This window comes from Triticum urartu, chromosome 1 (assembly GCF_003073215.2).
Source record: "Triticum urartu cultivar G1812 chromosome 1, Tu2.1, whole genome shotgun sequence".
Classification (NCBI taxonomy): domain Eukaryota; kingdom Viridiplantae; phylum Streptophyta; class Magnoliopsida; order Poales; family Poaceae; genus Triticum; species Triticum urartu.
This window is the reverse complement of record NC_053022.1, coordinates 6,052,716-6,071,534: the sequence shown is the minus strand read 5'-3', so window position 1 is coordinate 6,071,534 and position 18,819 is coordinate 6,052,716. Positions and strand designations below refer to the sequence as shown.

The window sequence follows — 18,819 nt, the reverse complement described above, 5'->3', positions numbered from 1 at the left end:
TGCCGGTGAAAACGACGGTATAACACTAGTGCGCAAGTCGGATGCATATACCAACAACATAATACAAGGTTGTCCAAAAACCCTCGAGCTGTTGGCTCTAATACATGATGGACGTTAATCTACAAAGAAACCTATCCATCAGACTACACATGCAAGTCAGCCGAACAGAAAACAAATAGGAAATACATGCCTATTTTTTGTTATAAAATTATATGAGGGACATACATATGTGTACCAAAAATAGAAAGTTATGTACCATATGTTTTTTCATATAATTATGTGAGTATATGTGCTATGCATACGTGTAGTATATATATAACTTTGTTGAGATGATATATGTGCAATGTACATTGATGGCGGAAGATTGTAACATTTGATATTTTTACAACCTGCTTAAAGTGAAAAATGAAAATAGGTTTTGAAGTTGTGTATGGGAGGTGTATGTGCAATTGTATACAATATCCGTCTGTACGCTTGGATTCGGATAACTTTGTTTGCAAAACAACCATATTATCAAAACATATAATATTATAATGCGATTTATGATGGTGTGTTTTATTTGCTAGTAAAGAAACAACCACAAGGTGCTTCTCGAAGTTGTAAGAGTACCACAACCATTGAATATATCCGTTTTCTGGAAGGATTCACGTTGCAAAATGCCAAGGTCATGCATCCTTAAGTCATCGACGATAACATAAAATAAAACATAAGCATAACATCGAATCCCCCATAATGCATAGTCAACCTTGATTGAAACTTAATCATGCAAAAATCATACACTGTTGTTTCCACTAGGAGAAAAAGCTAAATGTGATGGGTGCAATGTCTCTATCATAGACAAATATATTACCGACGATGTTGATATATACTCATTTCTAATATCCTTGTCGCTCGAATCAATGGTACTACTACTATGGTATCTGTCTTCCTTTTGCAGGACACGTGTTGCCAAGTGGCACCGTCAAACATCACTGAGACAAGGAAGTTGTGATAGATTCAATGACGTAGCTTAAACAAAATAAAAATATAATGCCAATCGCCTTCCCACATGGGAGGTATTTTGCATTGACGAGCATAGTTGTAATCGAAGCATGCAGCCAATCCCACTCTCCATAATGGGCGGGAAAATCCAAAATGATGGATTATGTTATCATCACCAATAGACCACTAACCCGTTAGAGTGGATATATTATCCAATAAACATGCCTAATGATTCCATCACTAGAAGCACTATTTTTTTGTAGAACAATACTACAATAATGCATAAATTTGGTGTAAATACCAAAAACCTTCGTTGTCGCTCTCAGTTCTAATTTAGTACCTCCTTGAGAATTGCGAGTGAACAAGTATTAATTTGCATATCTTTACACTGGGGCGAGACGTGAAAAACAAGTGAAAGAGATATATCTATTAAATTACAGTAACATGTTGTGCTTAATAGAAAAAGAGCCAGACAATATTTTTCATGTTGGTATGATTGGAGAGCAGTTGGAAATGCATCAAATTTATATATTTGTTTTGAAAGGATTCATGTTGCCAAGTAGATATTGCATAAAACAAGAGTCGATGATAGAAACAGAACAAGAGATAAACAAAAGGCCAATCACCATCCCACATGAGTGACACGACACTTCTGAGTATTGATGTAAACATCACATGCAATCAATTCCATATCGTTGATTCCGCGTAGCGAGAAGAAACCCTAGATGCAATGGATGGATTACGATGTCTCCATCCATAGACGACAAACAAATCCATTACCAACATGGCAGACACAATAATTTATTCATACATTTTGGAAGGACTCGTGGTTGCCAAGTGACACGCTCAGACATCGCCGAAACGAGTAAGAAAATTCAACCAAGAGTCGTTATAACAGGACAAAAAACACATGACATAGAAATCCATTATCGGTATCAATCATGCAACAATTTTGTACACGTAACTGATACACCCCTAATCGGAAAACATTGATTTAACCTAGATTGGTACTAGACGGGAGGTGATATGGACCACATAACCCTCGACCGGCCAAAACCCTTGCTTTGGAGCTCAGTTTCAACACACATAAGATGCAACACAAGCATATGAAAAGCCAGTGACCAGAAACACAACGGTCAATGACAACCACCTTTCCACACGAGGGGCACAACGCATGGCCGAGCTTGGTAGTAACTAACACGCGCAACAATTTCTGACCAAAAATGCTCTCGTCTAGTCAAAAATAAATAAATAATCTAAATATTTTGGTTTGCTGTGTCTCCACTGGTAGACGACAAATAAATCCTCAACATGGTTGGCGTAAATGCAAGCATACGAAAAGCCAGCGAGCCAGAAACATAGCATGACCACTAGTTCGACATGTGGGATACGACACATAACCTGCATGGTGGTAACCATTGCATGCAACCAATCATGCCCCCTCCTTCCCACTGCTTGTTTCTACCTAGCTAGAAACAGAACCCCAGATTCGAAGGTTCGCGGTGTCCCCATCGCCCAAGAAACGACAAATGAATCCGTTACCAACATGGCAACCGATAAAGTAAATCATGTGCACACTTGTGCCTTGCACATCCTCGGTCAAAAGGGATGTTCTAACACTAGTACACCACCACTGCATAAATTAGATGTACATGCCAACCACATAATACAAGATCGGCCGTCCCAAAAACCTCACTCTCGAGCTCCCGTCTCCGATACATGATGGATGTTAATCTACATATAAATCAAGCTACACATGCAAGTAGTATACTACCAATGCTTAAATCAGACGTGTATACCAACAACATAGTACAAGTCTGTCCAAAAACCCTCGTTTTCGAGCTCGTCTCCACCAATACGTACATGGTGGGCGTTAATCTACACATAAATATACATGTCCTTCAAACTAGTAACGTACGACATCCGGACAACAAACGGATATATAAATGTGTGCATATCTTTTGTTATGAAACCATACGAGTAGCGTTTATATGTGTAGCATGTATTTTCTATGTGATATGCATATATTTGTAGAGAATGTGTGTAGTAGTGTATATATGAGAGATGGTTGTTGTGTAATATATATGCATTGATGGTGGAAGATTGTCACATTTGTTATATGCATTTACAACCTGCCTAAAGTGAAAAGCAGCAATAGGGCGTTTGAAGTTGCTAATAATGGAAGTGTATTTGCATTTGTATGGACTGCATTGATTGTACAGATTGTTTGTAATTAGTCACCCCGGAGGAGCGTGTGTATGTATGTATGTATGCATGTATGTATGTATGTATGTATACTTTCGTTTCTTTAGCCGGGCATGGGGGACGTTTACCCGGAAGACTAGGGTTGCCAAGTGACACACTCAAACATCGCAGAAACAAGTTAGAAAAGCCAACCGGGAGTCACCGTTATAGGAAAAAAAACAAAAACTAAACGGCAATCACTATTCCACATGGAGATACGCCCTCACCATTGAGTGTGGTGGTAATCGATTCATCCAACCAATCTCACGCCCCCTTGTCTTTGCTTAGCTAGGGAACCCTATGTGTCATGGATTACGTTTTCTCCATTGTTTAATGACAAAAAAATCTATTACCAATGTGAAAAATATAATAATTTATCTATTTCTTTTGGAAGGGCTCGCGTTGCCAAGTGGGACCTTCAAACATCAAGCAAAGCTAATCAGGAGTCAAAAATACTGGCAAACAAAACACTAGCTATCATTCCACACGGGAGATATGTCACATAGCTGAGGCTGCCGTAATGAACAAGCGTAGCCATTTTGCGTCCCTTGTTTCCGCCTAGCCAGAAAAAACCCTAGATGCGACTTGTTAAATGTTTCTTTGGACACACGATCAAAAAAACCATTACCAATACCAATGATGCAACAATTTTGTACCTGTATGTGATACGCTCATAACCGAAAAGCATTGGTATAACCTAGATTGCTACTAGACGAGAGGTGATACGGACCAGATAACCCTTACTAGGAAAAAAACCCTTGCTTTACAGCTCAGTTTTAATACATGTAAGATGCAACATATGCGTATAAAAAATTCAAAGATGATACGGACCACCTAACCCTTGACCGGGCAAAATCCTTGCTGTAAAGCTCAGTTTCAATACACGTAAGATGCAACATAAGCGTATCAAAAAGCCAGTGACCAGAAACACAACGATCAATGGCAATCACATACCTTCCCACACGAGGAGTACAATGCACCGCCGAGCTTGGTTGTACTCAGCATGTGCAACTGTTTGTGCCCACTTGTGCCTAGCACATCCACATCTAAAGGCGACGTTTTAACACTAGCATACTAGCACTGTGCAAGTCAGACGTATATGCTAAACCACACAATCCAAGGCCGGCCATCCCAAAACCCTCGCTTTTGAGCCCTCGGCTCCGATACGTGGTGGATGCTAATCTATATATAAATCCATCCATCAAACTTCACAGGCAAGTAGTATACTACCACTGCTTAAGCCAGACGTGTATACCAACAACATAGTGCAAAGTTGTCCAGAATCCCTCGCTTTTGAGCTCGGCTTCACAATACATACATGGTTGGCGTTAATCTACACACAAATGTACATATCCATCAGACTACACGTGTACGACGGTCGGATAAAAAATGCATGCATATCTTTTGTTAAACCTCACAAAAATGTATATGTGTGCGCGTGTGCCGGAAGTAGAAACCATGTGCTTACATGTGTTTTCCGTAGGACTATGCCTTTTTGGGGTCCAGTGGTAGGACTATGTGAGGGAGCGTATGTGCTATGTGTATCTTTGTAGAGGATGTGTGTGGTGTATATAATTTATGCGAGATGATACATGTGCAATACCTATGCATTGATGGTGGAAGATTGTGGCATTTGGTACGTATGTTTACAACCTGCCCAATGTGAAAAGCATCAATGGGTTTTAAGTTGCTAATAATGGAAGCTTATATATATGCATTTGTATAGACTGCATTGATAGTACAAGGTTGCTTAAAAGTGGAGATGTTAATGAAACCGAATATGTGTTTGTATAGACTGCATTGATTAGATATGATTGCTTGTATTAATCACCCCTACGGCGTATACTTTCTTTCGCCAGGCACCGGGGAGGGGCCTGGCCGTTTACTCGGAAGAAACTGCAGGAGGGTGCTGTGTGGGCCAGTGTCAAGTGTCGCCCCCCCCCCCCCCCCCCCCCCCCCCCCCAACGTGTTTCATCTGGTGTAGCCCCCTCGCAGTGCGATAAGGAGGTTGCAGGGCGTGTGGTAGTCGCAAGAGCAGCCAGACTCCCTCCCTCGAAGAAGAAGGCCTCTCCTATTGGGGAACGCAGTAATTTAAAAAAAAATCCTATGCACACGCAGGATCATGGTGATGCATAGCAACGAGAGGGGAAAAGTGTTGTCCGCGTACCCTCGTAGACCGTAAGCGGAAGCGTTATGACAACGCGGTTGATGTAGTCGTACGTCTTCACGATCGACCGATCCGAATACCGAAAGTACGGCACCTCCACGATCTTCACACGTTCAGCTCGGTGACGTCCCACGAACTCTCGATCCAGTTGAGTGTCGAGGGAGAGCTTCGTCAGCACGACGGCATGATGATGGGGATGATGATGCTACTGTCGCAGGGCTTCGCCTAAGCACTACGATGATATGCCCGAGGTGGATTATGGTGGAGGGGGGCACCGCACACGGCTAAGGGATCAATGATCAACTTGTGTGTCTATGGGGTGCCCCCTCCCCCGTATATAAAGGAGTGGAGGAGGGGGGAGGGCCAGCCCTCTATGGCGCGCCCTAGGGGAGTTCTACTCCCACCGGGAGTAGGATTCCCCCCTTCCAAGTAGTAGGAGTAGGAGAGAAGGAAGGGGAGGAGAGGGGAAAGGAAGGGGGGGCGGCCCCCACCCAATTCGGATTGGGCTAGGGGGCGCGCCTCACACCTTTTCCCTCCCTCTCCTCTATTCCACTAAGGCCCAATAAGGCCCATATACTCCCCGGGGGTTCCGGTAACCTCCCGGTACTCCGGAAAATGCCCGAACTCATCCGGAACCAATTCGATGTCCAAACATAGGCTTCCAATATATCGATCTTTACGTCTCGACCATTTCGAGACTTCTCGACATGTCCGTGATCAAATCCGGGACTCCGAACTACCTTCGATACATCAAAACACATAAACTCATAATACCGGTCGTCACCGAACGTTAAGCGTGCGGACCCTACGGGTTCGAGAACTATGTAGACATGACCAAGACATGTCTCCGGTCAATAACCAATAGAGGAACCTGGATGTTCATATTGGCTCTCACATATTCTACGAATATCTTTATCGGTCAAACCGCATACGTTGTTCCCTTTGTCATCGATATGTTATTTGCTCGAGATTTGATCATCAGTATCTCAATACCTAGTTCAATCTCGTTATCGGCAAGTCTCTTTACTCGTTCCGTAATGCATCATCCTGCAACTAACTCATTAGTCACATTGCTTGCAAGGCTTATATTGATGTGAGGGCCCAGAGATACCTCTCCGACAATCGGAGTGACAAATCCTAATCTCGATCTATGCCAACTCAACAAACACCATCGGAGACACCTGTAGAGCACCTTTATAATCACCCAGTTACGTTGTGACGTTTGGTAGCACACAAAGTGTTCCTCCGGTATTCGGGAGTTGCATGATCTCATAGTCATAGGAACATGTATAAGTTATGGAGAAAGCAATAGCAACAAACTAAACGATCATCGTGCTAAGCTAATGGATGGGTCAAGTCAATCACATCATTCTCTAATGATGTGATCCCGTTAATCAAATGACAACTCATGTCTATGGTTAGGAAACATAACATCATTGATTCAACGAGCTAGTCAAGTAGAGGCATACTAGTGACATTCTGTTTGTCTATGTATTCACACATGTACTAAGTTTCCGGTTAATACAATTCTAGCATGAATATAAACATTTATCATAATATAAGGAAATATAAATAACAACTTTATTATTGCCTCTAGGGCATATTTCCTTCATCTCCCCCTCTCACCCTTCACCACTCCTTTTGCCCCCGCCCCCAGCCCAAGGAAAAAGAAGAAGGCCTCCCTGTTCCACACACACACACACACACACACCTCGGTAATGTGCGGCGAGCGCAGGCGCATGGTGAAGATGCCTTTTTCAATTGTGGAGGAGGCTGAGTTACGTGCATATCTGATTTGTATATCGTAGTGCCTGTGCAGAAGCAGGTTGTTCTGGAGACTAAATACGGTATGTGTTTAATTTCCTATCTGACACTACTGATAGATCCACACCTTAGTTGATTTGAAGAATAAGGCGACTACAATGGTGAAAATACTATTGCATTTCAAGTCATTAAACGTTAATAGAGACGTGAATAGCATGGCACATGAGACTGCAAAGTTTTGCTATGATTCAAGGGCTGATGACACGTTAGTGGATGGTTTACTGTACTGTGTACATTGGTTGTGTTGAGTTTGATTGTAGGCCGGTGCTCTATGGTGTAAATAAAATGGAAGGATATCAATATTGTTATCTGATGCTTCTTCTCTCATATATAATATCTTCCCCTATGGTGGGTTAAGATAATTCTCTATACAAAACAATCATAGTATCAGAAGTTACAAAACTGGAATGCGATTACGATGATGTGTTCTATTTGCCTGTAAAAAAACTACCAAATGCGCTTCTCGAAGTTGCATGAGTGCAAGAACCATTGAATGTATTTATTTTTCTGGAAGGATTCACATTGCAAACAATGCCAGGGTCGGGCATCATTGAGTTGCCGATGATAAAAAACATAAACATATTGTTCATCATCATCACGCGAACATAGCCAACTTCTCATTAAAACTCAGTGATGCAACCAATCATACAGTATGTTGTTTAGTTGCTTTCGAAGGACTCATGTTGCCAAGTGGCACCATTAGACATCACCGAGACAAGCACTACGTGATAGATTCGATGATATGGTCAAAATGAAAACAAAAACATAACAACAATCACTATCCCACGCGAGAGGTAGTTGACATTGCCGAGCTCAGTTGTAACCGATGAATGGAAGCATGCACCCAATCACACTCTCCCTAACATTGTACGGGAAAAATCCAAAAGCAATGGATTATGATATGTCCACCAGTAGACCACTAACTTGCTATAGAGGTTATACAATTCAACAAACATGTGCAACGATCTGTTCACTAGAAGCAATGATTTGTTCTAGAACAACTACAATAATGTATAAATCTGGTGTAATTACCTAAACCTTTGTTGTCGCTCTCAATTCTAATTTAGTACGTCCTTGAGAATCTCGAGTCAACAATGTATAAATAATCTAAACACCATTGTACTAATTTGAATAATGGGGGGGGGGGGCAAAACTGTGAGCGTTGAAAAATGAGTGAAATAGACATGCTTGTTGAATTATAATAACATGTTGTGTTTAATAGTGAAAAAAAGCCAATATTTTCTTCATGTTAGTATGATTCGGGAGCAGTTGAAAAGGCATTAGATTTATCTATTTCATTTGAAAGGGTTCGCATTGCCAAGCAGACATTGCAGAAACTAGTAAAAGTCAAGCGAGAGTTGACGATACAAACAAAACATGAGACATAAACAAAATACTAATCATCATCCCACACGAAGGATACACTGCACTGCCTAGTATCAATGTAATGAGCGCATGCAAACAACCATGTCTCCCATGGTTTCTGCATAGTGAGAAGAAACCCTAGATGTGACGAATGGATTACGATGTCTCCGCCCATAGACGACAAACAAATCCATTACCAACACGATGGGTGCAATAATTTATCTATATGCTTTGGAAGGACTCATGTTGCCAAGTGGCACCCTCAAATATCGACAAAACGAGTAAGGAAAGCCAACCAAGAGCCGATGCTATAAAAAAATAGAAACAAAAAGAAATGCCAATCGCCATTCGATTGGGAAGCCAATCTGTTTGTGGCGGTAATTGATGCATGCAGCCAAACTTGTGCTCCTTGTTTCCGCCTAGTTAGAGAACCCTTTTTTTGTAGGAGTTGCAAGAGAACCTTTGTTTCCGTTAGAGTTACGATTTTTTGCATCGATTGACGATAAATAGACCCGTTACCAACATGAAAAATGTGATAATTTATCTAACTATTTTGGAATAGCTAGCGTTGCCAAGTGGGACCCTCGGATATCACGAAAACAAGTAGGCAAAGCCAACCGAGAGTCGACAATATTGACAAAAAACGCCCGTCATCATTGCACACGGGAGATACGACGCATTACCGAGACTAGCAATAACGGACATGTGAAACCAATGTGCAGTCGTTGTTTCCGCCTTGCCAGAGAAACCCTAGACGAGATGGGTTAGATGTTTCCATCCATATGCGACAAACATATCTATTAGCCAGTATAAATCCTAGACCGGTCAAAACCCTCGCTTTTTGAGCTCAGTTTCAGTACGTGTTTGACACAACGCAAGCCTACATGAAGGCTAACTGGTCCGCTCCAGAACGCTGATAGGCTAGAGTTGATACCAGCCACACAACCCTAAAACCTTCGGAACCCTCACTTTCGAGCTCAGTTTCAAATACACGCAAGGTGCAACATAAGCGCATAAGAAGTTAGGGAACATAAGTAAGAACAGTTAACGACAGTCACCATTCGACACGAAGGGAGGGATACGACGCAACCGCCGACCCCGATAGTAACCGACACGTGCAACCACTCGTGTCCACCCGCTTCTACCTAGCTAGAAGAAGAAAAAGAAACATCTGGAGAGACGAAGGTTCGCGATGTCCCCGTCCATCAAGAAACGACAAACGAATCCGTTAACAACATGGCATGGAAGTAGCAGAATAAACCATTGCACACACTTGTGCCTAGCGCATCCGCGTGCGAAAGCAACGGTTTAACACTAGTATACTAGTAGTGCGTAAGTAAGTCAAACGTAGATACCAACATCATAGTACAAGGCCATCCAGAAACCCTCGCTTTCGAGCCGTTGGCTCCACCGTACGTGGTGGACGTTAATCTACACATACATGTACACACAAACCTACCCATGAAACAAATAGAGCACAAGGCATGCGCATAATTTTTTTTGTTTTAAAAGCGCACACCAAAGCGTATATGTGCTGTGTGGAAATGTATGTGCATAGCATATCTTTCGAGAGGATGCGTGTAGTATACACACATACATAAATTTTATGAGATGATATGTATGTGCAATACACACACGCGCGCGCACACACACACATATTGATGGTGGAAGATTGTATGTACCATTTTATTTGATGGTTTTACTAGCTGCCGAAAGTGAAGATGTTAATGGAAGCGTATATATGGAGTATATATGCATTTGTATAGACTGCATTGATGGTGGGAGATCATGGCATTTGATATATATTGATTTTTTTGCGGAACATATATTGATTGATGATTTGTGTGTGATATATTGATGATGTGTGTGTGATATAGTATATATTATGATTTGTGTGCGATATGTACGCATATTGATGGTGGGAGATTGTGTGTAGCATTTGATTTGATGGTTTTACCACCTGCTGAGAGTGGAGTTGGGTAATAATGAAAGCGTATATATGCATTTGTATTTGTATAGGCTGACTGCATTGATTGTACGGATTGCTTGTACTCCCTTCGTTTCAGTTTACAAGCCCTGCGTGTATACCTAGTTGCCAATTTTATCACTTTAATATAAACTATATAACACAAAAATTATACCGTTTGAAAATAGAAAATCTGAAGTTTATATTGGTATATTTTTTGTAATATATGATTTGTATCAGGTTGGTCAAATTGATAGCCTAGGGGTATGCGCACGCCCTGTAAACTAAGAGAGGACGAGTATTAATCACCTCGGAGGAGCGTACAATACTTTGGGCGGGCGCGGGGGCTGTGGCGGTGGCCCGGTCGTTTACCCGGAAGGAATAAACCGCAGACAGGAAAGGAGGGTGACGTGCGGGCCATAGCCAGGGCCAGGTGGCCGCCCCTACGTGCCATCCGATGCAGCCCGCTCCCACTGCGATAAGAAGGGGGGGGGGCGTGTGGCCGTCCGTCGCAAGGGCAGCCAAGAAGATACAGCGCATTACCGAGACTAGCGACAATGGACGCATGAAGCGAATGCGCAACCGTTGTTTCTGCCTAGCCAGAAAAACCCTAGACAAGATGGGTTAGATGTTTCCATCCATATGCGACAAATACATCCATTATCCACTATGATTGTAGACGGGTGAAAACCTCGCTTTTCGAGCCCAGTTTCAGTACGTGTATGACGCAACGCAAGCCTACATGAAGGCTAACTGGTCCGCCCCAGAACCCTAATAGGCTAGAGGTGATACCAACCACACAACCCTAGAACGTTCGAAACCCTCGCTTTCGAGCTTAGTTTCAAACACACGCAAGGTGCAACAAAAAGTGTATAAGAAGGCAGGGAACATAAGCAAGAACAGTGAACGACAATCATCATTGTACACGAGGGAAGGGAAACACCGCACCGCCGACCCCGGTAGTAACCGACACATGCAACCACCCATGCCCACCCACTTGTACCTAGCTAGAAGAGGAAAGAAAACCTCAAACAATCCCGTTAACAACATGGCATGGAAGTAATAGAATAAACCGAGCTCATCCGCGAGCGAAAGCAACGGTTTAGCACCACTAGTATAGTATACCAGCAGTGCGTAAGTAAGTTAGTCAGGCATATATACCAACAACATAGCAGAAGGCCGTCCGAAACCCCTCGCCTTCGAGCCGTTAGCTCCACCGCACGCACAATACACGGTGGGCATTAATCTACACGCACGCACGCACGCGTACACAGAAATGTACCCATCAAAAGCGCACATGCGAGGCATATATAGAATAAAATAGGAGGGCACGCGCGCATAAATTTCTTGTTTCGAAAGCGCGCGGAGCGTATATGTGTTGCGTGGAAATGCATGCGCTACGCGTATCTTTTGAGATATACACATTTTTTGTGAGATGATGATGTGTGTGTGTGCAATGTATGCACACAACACATTGATGGTGGAAGATCAATGTGTGTGTGTGTGTGTATAAATGATTTGATTTGATTTGATGGTGGAGTATTTACCGCCTGCTGAAAGTGGACTTGTTAATGGAGTGAAGCGTGTGTGTGTATATATGTATATGCATTTGTGAGTAGTATTTGTATAGTGGAGTGCATTGATCGTACAGGATTGCTTGCTCGTATTAATCGCGTATACTTTGGGCGGGCGCGGGGGAGGGGGAGGGGGAGGGGGCGGAAAGAGAGAAACCGCAGGCAGGAAGAGGGTGACGTGCGGGCCATGGGCAGGTGGCCGCCCCCACGTGTCATCCGGTGTAGGCCGCTCCCGCCGCGATAAGAAGGGGGCGCGGGGCGTGTGGCCGTCGCAAGGCCAGCCACCCAGACTCCCTTCACTCCGCCCCGACCCGACCCACACCTTGGTAATACATGTGCAGCGGCGGCAGGGCCATGGCGAGGAGGTGCTGCTGCTGCTGCTGCTAGGTAGGTAGGTAGGTAGGGTTTCTTTCGGCCTGGAACAAGAAGACCGTACGACGCCGACGACGAGGAGAAGGAGGAGCGTCCAGGGGCGGATCTGCTAGCGTCTTTCCGGTGAGCGCCTCTCTCTGAACCGGATCTATCCATGCCGCTCTTGGATTTTCAAATTTCAGTGTTCCCTTCTTCTTCTCTCCATGCTCCTTCGTGTCCCCCCTATGTAAGGGTTCTTTGTCCGTCGCCGGATTTCACCCCCTCCCACCTTCTTCGATTTCTCCGCTGCGTGGATTTTTCCTGTCGGCCCTCCATTGCCGTCGGCTCCCCGCTCCGCCGATTTCTGGCGCGAGCGGGGGCGGATCTGAGGGTTCCCCTCCCGGATTTCCCAGGAATCCCACCTAACGCTTCCCCCGCACCAACAGCAGATCCGCTCACACTTGTATCAAAAAAAATAAGTAAATTAAAAGACCACTTTCCCCACCACCGCCACCATGTGCAAGATTTCCTCCTCCATGTATGCATGTTGACCAAGAAAATAATTTTATCCGCAGCGCAAGAATCCGCGCCTTATTTTATGCACGCGTGCGTGATTTCACCTGCGGATCAACTACTCTTCTACACGCAGCACAATCTACCGCTGCCAACAACAGACAAATTTCCTGCGTCTTGATCAACTACTCTGTTTCTTCTTCTTCTTGCAGTTGCAGGAGGCCGAACGTCGCAAGGAGGCAGGCATGGAGCACTACACCATGAGGCTCAGCGCGGGCGGAGGGGCCACGCCCACCCAGCAGCAGCAGCAGCAGCTCTGCCCCTGGGGAGAGCCCCTGATGGTGGCGGCGCCTGACCGAAGGTCGAGGTTCTGGCAGATGGACGTGGCCGTGGCGGCACAGCCGGCCCGCATCGAGGTCATATGCCCGCTGCCGCGACGCCCGGCCCGTCCTCCACACCCCGTCGAGCCCTTCGGCAGGGCCACCTCCAGGCCTAACAACGGGTGGGTGTGGTAACTCTCTCATCATCATCATCATCCAGTTGCTTGCATACATGTTGTTGTGTGTTTAGTTAATTTAACTTGAATTGCTGATTGATATGTGGTATTAGCGTAGTCAGCTACGAGGTTGCATATGATCTTGTTAGAATCATGATTGTGTAATAAGGCGTACACTCTATTATTAATCTTGTGCAGCAGCAAGTAGGCATAAGCATGCAAGGTAGCTAGGATTTTTTTTTGGAGGGAAAAGAAACATGATGTAGGGTGCTTATAACGGTCGAGAGATTATTACATGGGACATCACTAACTATACCTTACCAGAAGCTAGGAAGGCAGCGAAGCATGCACACGTTATCAGAACCTGCAGACAGCAAAGCGTGCACGTACGATGACAAAGTAGGCAACAAAGTTGGTTTAGGGTTTGCATCTTGCGAGCACACCATGCCTCAATTGAACCAACAAAAATTAGTGAAGTAGAACAGACTTGACATATAAGGCTATAACGGTCGATAGCTTCTTTCATGAGACAACACTAAATGCTTAACTAGAAGCATAAGCACGCAACGGCATAGTATGCAAACAGCATACGGTTGTATGTCCCGACAAAGTAGGCAGGGGACATAATTTAGAGTTATATACCATTTGCACGGCACATTTCATAACCGTCTGGGTACCGTTACAAAAGTTCAGTAGCGACAAATTAAGCGAGTCTGACCTATGTTGCTTTGATTTTTGCAGGACGCTACCGGTGTATAGAACAGACTCCGCCTCTGATATCCTTGATCTCATCCTCAGCAAGGTAACCTTGGTGCTTTAAATCGCCAGTTCCTGTTTATCATATACAGCACCACATCATTGATATCTGATACGAGATTGTTTGTATCTTGCCTTTCAGAATGACCCTGATGTTGATACCGATTCCAACGGCCAGGCGGGCTTTTTCTGTGGCTCGCCTCCCGTCCGCACTAACAACCCCATTGTGAATGATCCGCAGTTTGGTAGGAATACCCCCTGTTTTTCTCCTCTAGGGAGCCCATTCAGCAAGATGCTTGGTGGAAGAGCTGAAGTAGGCTCTCCGTCTTGCGGGGCGAGTAGTAGCCCGAAAGTGAGGATTGAAGGCTTTGCCTGCGGGAACAAAGAGAACCATTGTGCAGTCACCTTTGCCTGAGAGCATTTTCGCCATACCACCAATTCACCATTGACCATTAGCGCCATTTTGCACCCGCACCCCCCCCCCCCAACATGTAAATTTTCCGCCCCCGAGATACAGCTAGTCCCTTTAATCCTAAGCTAAGCTAGTAGTACCTATTCGAGTCAGAGTTTATCTAGTTGAGTTGAGTTGAGTCCTCATCGTCGCCCGCCTGGTTGTCGCTTTTGAAACTGCGCAATCGCAGAGAGCTTTCGGTTATGTACATAGGCGAGGTCTCCCGTCCGTTGTGTCCTGTATCTACATCTTGTGTAATGTGTGTGTGTCTTGTGTCTAGCAAGTGTCCCCAGTCCATGGGTGTGTTCAGAGTCTAGCAAGTGTCCCAGTCCATGGTGTGTTCAGAGTCTGTAAATACCGTCTGCCCTGCATTCAGATGCATAATTAAGAAACTATTATATTATTATATTAAATCCTCTTTGTTCCTGTGGTATTATCATAGCATCTATCTGTGAATTTTGATGTTGACATTCAGCTGTCATCATATAGTTTTCTTTACACAGTTCTTAGGCAGCATCAGCCGCCCTGGTTCATTTTGTGTTTGCAGCCTGTGGTGGGGCTTTTGTGTGCACACTTCTTGGCTTGATGTAATTTTCACTGACCCTTATTTTTAGGTGAACTTGGTCCAATCTGTATGAACAATACTGCTGTAACATGAATTGTACCTTGTCTGGCTTTGGTTAACCTCTTATTGTAGCAAATGAGGTGTTGTGGGCCAAAAGATGGACAATCTTGTGTTGCCCTTGAATTGTACTTTGTCTGGCCTTGTTAGTATCCTTTTGAAATCAAAGTGTTGTTGGCCAAGAGACTATCAATTCTTGTTGCCCTTTGGAGGGTGTTTGTTGCAAAGCTGATGCTGATGTGTAGTGAAATGAAACTTTATATATGTATATGGAGTGTTGTTTTGTTTGGTCCCAAGCAAGGGTGAGATGAGATGAAGAATTCTTGTTGTCTTTCCTTTGGATGTTGATGGGATGCTGCTCAATTCTAGTTGGTGTGGATGAATCTGATGCCGATGGTGATGGACAAAGATGAGACAGACGTTTGTTCTTGTTCTTGCTTTTTGTTTTGTCTCTGTTCAATATTTTCTTGTCCTAGGAATCACCATCAAATAAACAAAACTACCTCCAGGAAGGAATCATCAAGAGATACAATCCATATGAATAGCCTAACAAAACATAACCAATAATTGAATGATGAATTGCTATTCTTGTTACTCCTGTACAACAACTGGTTACATCTCATCTTGCAATAATAACAGTATTAGCAAATTGGTGATGCTCCAATTGAGGGAGAAGAACATCTTGATGATGATGGTTACAATAACAATTGCCTCAAATTCGTGTTCTTGTTCTTGCTTCTTGTTTTTTCTAGGCTCGATTCTTATGGTAGGAATCAAAGGGGATAAAATACTCTAGATACAATCCATGTGAATAGCCTGATCTAACCACTCAGACAGAACAGAAACAAGAAACCCAGAGATGAATGATGAATTGCTATTCATAGATTGAGGCAAATGAAATGAAATGCATCATTTATTTACAAATAAAATGAAATGGACTGTCTTTTTACAACATGATGATGATGGTGATGGTTACAACAATCATTGCTGTCAAACTAAACCTGAGTTAAGGATAACCATGAACACAGCCTAGCCAATTTACAAGTGTGTACAATTTACAAATGAATGAAGGAATGCAAATGTGAATAAATTAATGGATCAGAACTACAATTAAGCTGTGCAATAATCAGTGGTGAGATGAGATGATTGGTTGTATCATCATCATCTCATCTGATGACGGCCCTCGAGTGCCTGAGGATCATGCTGAACGGCGGCGCAGGCGGCCGCACCCGGCGACCTCCGGTAGCCGTCGTTGTCGTCACAGTTGCCGCTGTCGCTCCCTTCTTCACCACCACCACCACCTTCCCCGTGCTGTCCCTCTTCCCCGTGCTCGTACTCACCTTCTGAACAGCCGCCGGAGAAGCAGCAGCAGGAGACGGAGGAGTAGGAGCGGTGGCCGCCTTCGCCGGCGTCGTCGTCTTGGCCGACGCGCGGGCAAACGCCTTCTCCAACGTGTTGTTGTTGTTGCTGCTGCTAGGCGTGGGCGTCGCCGCGGGCGTGCTCCTGCGGCTGGCGCCGGCGGGCACGTCGCCGCGGAGGCTGGACTCGAGCAGCAGCACGCCGGCGCAGTGCTTGAGCACCTCGAGGCTCACGCGGGCGCCGTCCAGGCACCGGAGCCCCCGCGCCCGCCGCGCGCCGATCCCGAAGTGCTCCGCCAGGGCCGCCGCCGCCGCCTCATCGTCCTGACCGTCGTCCCCGGCGACGGCCCGCCCGAAGCTGCCCTGCGCGAGGAGCACGTCGAGCGAGTCGACGACGCCCACGGGCTCCGGCGCGGGCAGGCCGAAGGCGGCGAAGGCCTCGCGCACCCGCGGGCAGCCCGAGCGCCGGATGCCGTGGCCCGCCCACACGCGGCCGTCCAGCAGCTCGAAGATGTCCGGGAAGACGTCCTCGAACGAGGGGGCCGAGGAGGGGAGGTGGACACTGCCGTCGTTGGCGACGTCGTCGGGACGGATGAGGGTGGAGTAGCTGGAGACCTCGACGAGGCGGCGCGGGCAGACGAGGATGGCAGCGAACTCCAGCAGGCGGCACTCGCCGGGCGGCGACGGGGACTGCGCCGCCTCCACGTCGAAGAACACCATCTCCCTCTTCTTGGTGGTCGCCATTGGTGGAGGTTTCTTGGCGGTGGAGCTCTGTTTGTTTGTTTGTTTCTTGCTTGAAGGAACGGATCAATGGAGGAGGGCAAGGATGGGAGAAGAGATGATCTTGTCTTGTCGGAGGAGCCTGGTGTACCGCGTATATATAAGCTTTGAGGATCAATGGCGGGAGCACGCATGCATGCTAAGCTAGAGAGACGAGCTGAGAGGGAAGAAGAAGAAGAAGAAGAAGAAGAGGAAGAATATTTCTTGGAGAGGAGAGGGGTTGCTTGGGGTGGACGGTGCATGAGTTTTGTGCTTGGGGACTTCCAACAGTGGAAGCAAAGCTAGCGGCTTGCTCAAAAAGGAAGGTAGGGCATGCAAGTTAGTTAGTTACTTACCTCAACATCTCAACCTACTCTCTCATGTTGATAGGGTGCAAGATTCCAAGTTTCACAAGCATGCAACAACATTATCCACCTTGCTAAGTTACTACCAATGCAAGAGCCCGTTTCATTTTCTCTTTTCTTCTTCCCATCACATGGACCAATTCTTCTTTTGTGTTTGTCCGTCCGTCCGTATGTACTGTACGTAAACAGACATCGACCGAAATTTTGACGAAATTCCAGTAGATTCGTCGGTGGGCGCCGGAATATATTTACCCTTGAATTATTCGGCCAAATTCAAGCAAGACTTAAATTTAGAGAATTTTGAAAATCCAAATAAATAAATATGTCTGAAATTGGTCGATAAGGCCCGCAATTTGCATGTTGCAGACATTGTAAACCTTGGTGTGTGCTACACATATGCTCGAGAGGTAACAAAGAAATGTGTTATGGAAATGCTTTTCATGGTCCCACGATCAAGCAGCCTTGTTGCTGGCCTTGAGTTTTTCGTGCAGGCAATATGCAGTGGTGTGAAGCTAGGTGCTACTTAGCCTTAGGTGTGTTGTGTCCCCCTTTGCGTCCGTGTGGGGGTCACCATTCTACGCACGCGCACACCTACTAGTTAGCAATTATTTATTCTAATCTAGTATGGCAAAGAAAATTCAAATACAATTAGAAGAATATTCCACATATGTACTGCTCCCTTTGTTACACTTTACACGGATAGATGTTTCTTCTTCTTCTTGGACGCTTGCAATCTTCTGTTTCAAATTCCCCTCTAGCTTGTTAATCACATGTGCGCAAATAGTAACCTTTCAGATCAATCTGACGTCGGCTTCGCCTTCATATCTAGAGTTCAATCATATTTGCAAAGGATTCAATGGAACCAACCAATCCACTGTCGCTGAGGTGGACAAGAAGCGGAAAGGCTATGTCTGGTTTCTTTTTTCCAAATGATAAATGCCACACATGTGGCACAAAGCACCCCGGTACTGACGTTTCTTACAACTAAGTTGTCATCCGAAAAGAAAAAAAAAACCTAAAACTTGCC

General features: G+C 45.0%; 2 protein-coding genes across 2 annotated transcripts; one reads left to right on the top strand and one right to left on the bottom strand.

The window, feature by feature from the left end:
- Positions 1 to 12,381: 12,381 nt before the first annotated feature.
- On the top strand, positions 12,382 to 15,121 carry LOC125541659. Its single transcript, XM_048705011.1, has 4 exons — positions 12,382 to 12,616; positions 13,198 to 13,487; positions 14,223 to 14,283; positions 14,380 to 15,121. Exons 2-4 carry the CDS (start codon positions 13,231 to 13,233, stop codon positions 14,650 to 14,652), a joined length of 591 nt encoding a protein of 196 aa, XP_048560968.1. The 5' UTR covers positions 12,382 to 12,616; positions 13,198 to 13,230; the 3' UTR covers positions 14,653 to 15,121.
- Positions 15,122 to 16,239: 1,118 nt separating this feature from the next.
- LOC125509897 (protein NEN4-like) lies at positions 16,240 to 17,871 on the bottom strand. Its single transcript, XM_048675230.1, has one exon. It carries the CDS (start codon positions 17,410 to 17,412, stop codon positions 16,477 to 16,479), a length of 936 nt encoding a protein of 311 aa, XP_048531187.1. The 5' UTR covers positions 17,413 to 17,871; the 3' UTR covers positions 16,240 to 16,476.
- Positions 17,872 to 18,819: the final 948 nt, after the last annotated feature.